Raw genomic sequence first — 4,177 nt, forward strand, 5'->3', positions numbered from 1 at the left:
ACAGATAAAGGGGTACCATAGGGTAGACAGATAAAGGGGTACCATAGGGAAGACAGATAAAAGGGTACCATAGGGAAAACAGATACAGGGGTACCATAGGGAAAACAGATAAAGGGGTACCATAGGGAAGACAGATAAAGGGGTACCATAGGGAAAACAGATAAAGGGGTACCATAGGGAAAACAGATAAAGGGGTACCATAGGGAAGACAGATAAAGGGGAACCATAGGGAAAACAGATAAAGGGGTACCATAGGGAAGACAGATAAAGGGGTACCATAGGGAAGACAGATAAAGGGGTACCATAGGGAAGACAGATAAAGGGGTACCATAGGGAAGACAGATAAAGGGGTACCATAGGGAAAACAGGTAAAGGGGTACCATAGGGAAGACAGATAAAGGGGTACCATAGGGAAGACAGATAAAGGGGTACCATAGGGAAAACAGATAAAGGGGAACCACAAGCAAGACAGATAAAAGGGTACCATAGGGAAGACAGATAAAGGGGTACCATAGGGAAGACAGATAAAGGGGAACCAGAGAGAAGACAGATAAAGGGGTACCATAGGAAAGACAGATAAAGGGGTACCATAAGGAAGACAGATAAAAGGGTACCATAGGGAAGACAAATAAAGGGGTACCATAAGGAAGACAGATAAAAGGGTACCATAGGGAAGACAGATAAAAGGGTACCATAGGGAAGACAGATAAAAGGGTACCATAGGGAAGACAGATAAAAGGGTACCATAGGGAAGACAGATAAAAGGGTACCATAGGGAAGACAGATAAAGGGGAACCACAAGGAAGACAGATAAAAGGGTACCATAGGGAAGACAGATAAAAGGGTACCATAGGGAAGACAGATAAAGGGGAACCACAAGGAAGACAGATAAAAGGGTACCATAAGGAAGACAGATAAAGGGGTACCATAGGGAAAACAGATAAAGGGGTACCATAGGGAAGACAGATAAAGGGGAACCACAAGGAAGACAGATAAAAGGGTACCATAAGGAAGACAGATTAAGGGGTACCATAAGGAAGACAGATAAAGGCGTACCATAGGGAAGACAGATAAAGGGGTACCATAAGGAAGGCAGATTAAGGGGTACCATAAAGAAGACAGATTAAGGGGTACCATAGGGAAGACAGATAAAGGTGTAATATAGGGAAGGCCAATAAAGGGGTACCATTGAAAGAGACACTCGACTAGGAGTACCATTATTATACACCTATATATATATATATATATATATATATATATATATATATATATATATATATATATATATATATATATATATATATGGTATCATCTCTCTAACGTTCAATCTCTCCCGAAACATCTCCAGATATCCTCTCCCTGCGTGTAAACCCCGCTATCTGATAACTGCTCGAGCAACTGATGACAGCTCAAGCATCCCGGCCTGCGTGGACTTCGACTGTTCGGTCAGGAATAAGACGTAAGAACTGATACCTGTTATCTCTTGTTAAAAAAAAATAAATAAATGAAAAATAAAAAAAATAAAAAACGCTTAATGAATTATGGTTTTGTGCTGATATTTCGTTCGCATGTGTGCTTGCTAGTGGTGGTTTTCTAACATGGTCACAGAGATAATTTGGTGCACCCAGGACTAACAACAGGGAGGAAAAATACGTTAAGTTAGGATTCACAAGTCAAGAACCTCATTTTCAATTATATGACACATAGCTAATCATACGCCTTCTCCGTGTTTCATTTCAGAGATTGCAGTAACGTTATCTGGTGTCTTTGGTCGGAAGAAAAGTGCCAAAATGTGGATTCATGATAGGATGTTTTGGTTAAAACTTTAGATACCTAGACTTAACGACATAATTATACACACTCTGGTCACATTACCAAATGAAAGTCTGTAAAAGCTAATTAATCTCATTTGAATATGAACATTGGCAACAGATATGTGCTTAGAATAAAGGTCTGAATATATTCTGAAATGTTTTTAGATTTCTTCTAATTAAGAATTTTTTGCGTCCGATTTTACGATCTGTATACCAAAAGAAGCTATAGATGCCAGGTGTCGCTAGCCGGGTATTCAAACTTTTTTCACGCAAAAAAGTCATAATCAAATAAATCCTAACTGAAAAAGTGTACGTTTTATGTAATGTTATAATAGAAAAAAACAGATAAATGTTTTTACGATGAAAAGATAATTATATTCACTACCACTTTGTTATATGCTGTGGTCACATATACAAACTTAAGCAGTCTTTTGTAGATACAGAAGTCCAATGCCCCAGCTCTTTCTCTCTTACTAACGACATTTCAGCGAATGATCTGAACTCAGGACACCTGTGTATACAAAGACGTCTCAGGCCCGTTTCTCTGTGTTAACGGAGATGGACATCTCGGCAAGTGACAAAATACTGAAAACGAACAAACAAAGGAAAAGGCAAAAAGACAGTTAAGTAATGAGTCTGCAGAACTTGTATCCCCCATCCATCTATGTGCATATTTCAAGAGGGACACAAAGCTAGCGACACATGGGGACAAATACCGTTGGGTGTCCTAAGTGCTGAAGATGGCCCCATTTAACAAGACTAAAGGAGCCCTAGAATTAAAACTAGGAAGAAATAATATCTATGTACGGTGCAAGAATGAAGAAATTCTTACCCGTATAACTACGACCTACGGCAGGAGAAATCCTCGAAATAAGCAGAGCTTTTGGCAGAGGACACTGTACTAACCTCGTTGTGTTCGATGTCCCGAGGGAAAGTGACACCAATGAGATCACAGAATACAATGAAAAGATTCTACACCCTAAGCGCATTAAATTTAATGACAGGATGAAACAGCGACTCATCATTACACATGAAGGGGAGAAAAAACCCAAAACCTTCAAAATTGTGGAGGGCATGGCAACTTTCAGGTATGCTGTCTTCAAATCACTCACCCCATTTTGCGCCAACTGTTCCAGATGGGGGCATGGCGCACGTGCTTGTTCCCGCGAACAGCCGCGTTGCGAGTATTGCGCGGCTGCTCACATGAGCAGGGAGTGCGCCGAAAAAATCGCACTGGGTAATCAACTTCCAAGGAAATGTGTCAATTGTAGACCTGAACATAATGCAAACTCTCCATTATGTGCATATTATCCAAACAACAGAAAAAATAAATTACTAAAGAAGCAACAGACTGCACTGCCTTCTCATTTCCTCGCCTTAACGATGAGACAGAATTCCCCCAGCTTGGGAGGATAAATGTGGCGAGGTATGCTGAAAGAACAGTCGGTCTCTCCAGCCTTACCATCGGCATCAGCTCCTGCTCCAGCGCCAGCCTCAAGGTTTTCTTCAGTCCTTTCAGTGCCAGTATCTGCTCCTTCGGCTACTTCGGCATCAACTTCAGAACCTGCTTCGAGATCGACATCGCTATCGACATCTGCAACACATGTTTCAGCACATACAGCAGTTCCAGTTTCTACACCTGCTTCAGTGCCAGCGCCGACCCCCCACACCACAGGAGAGACAGGACCTACTGCAAATGTTGATGCAGATAGAACAAATGATGCTCATAATGCAGCAACAATTTGCAAAGCAACTACAGGTCCAGGAAAAAAATGTTTTCAGTGATCTTTGGACGACGGTTCACCCTTCTACAACCTGTAGCAGAATTTGAAAATCATCAGATGACAACTGATGGCCCACAGTGACTTTGAGTGTACCAGAGTATAACATTAAGATTTATGGAAACTGTTAATTTTTGTGAAATCATGTTTTTTTCAGTTATTAGATAGTTAACCAATAAGACAAGCACTAAGGTGCAGCCCTTTGGGCATGTATATTTAAGGTTTGATTTTGGCCCTTACGTCAATAAAAGTTCAGCCCGATTGGGTAGATGCTTGGACTTCTTTCCCTGGCTTTTTACAGGGCATGTAAACTGCTCTGTAAATATATATATTTTTTCAAATCAAATCAATCTTACTAAATCATCTTTTCTATCCCCACCTTATCCCCAACCCCCCTCCGGCAACAGGTCTTTTCTTTAATTTCTTGCTTGCTTGAGTTTGGCTGATGACGTCATAGTTCGTCATAAACGCTGATTGGCTGCTGAATGCACTGCCAGGCATAAGGCGAACTAGGGATAAACTATCTAACACCTCATTCCACACAGTACGCCTAAGTGTCAACAGTACCATAACGGCATAAAT

General features: G+C 41.0%; 1 protein-coding gene across 5 annotated transcripts in view; it reads left to right on the forward strand.

The window, feature by feature from the left end:
- LOC113811069 (VWFA and cache domain-containing protein 1) overlaps window positions 1-3,955 on the forward strand; it is a 29,961-nt gene extending 26,006 nt beyond the window's left edge. For all 5 annotated transcript variants that reach the window (XR_011398942.1, XR_011398943.1, XM_070128274.1 and 2 more), the window contains 2 exons: window positions 1,349-1,459; window positions 1,741-3,955. Coding sequence is in view for 3 of the 5 variants with exons in the window: in XM_070128274.1 (XP_069984375.1) it covers window positions 1,349-1,459; window positions 1,741-1,804 (175 nt within the window). In the remaining 2 variants the exon portion in view is untranslated. The remainder of the gene's footprint in view (window positions 1-1,348; window positions 1,460-1,740) is intronic.
- Window positions 3,956-4,177: the final 222 nt, after the last annotated feature.

The sequence above is a fragment of the Penaeus vannamei genome, chromosome 12 (assembly GCF_042767895.1).
Source record: "Penaeus vannamei isolate JL-2024 chromosome 12, ASM4276789v1, whole genome shotgun sequence".
Taxonomy (NCBI): Eukaryota; Metazoa; Arthropoda; class Malacostraca; order Decapoda; family Penaeidae; genus Penaeus; species Penaeus vannamei.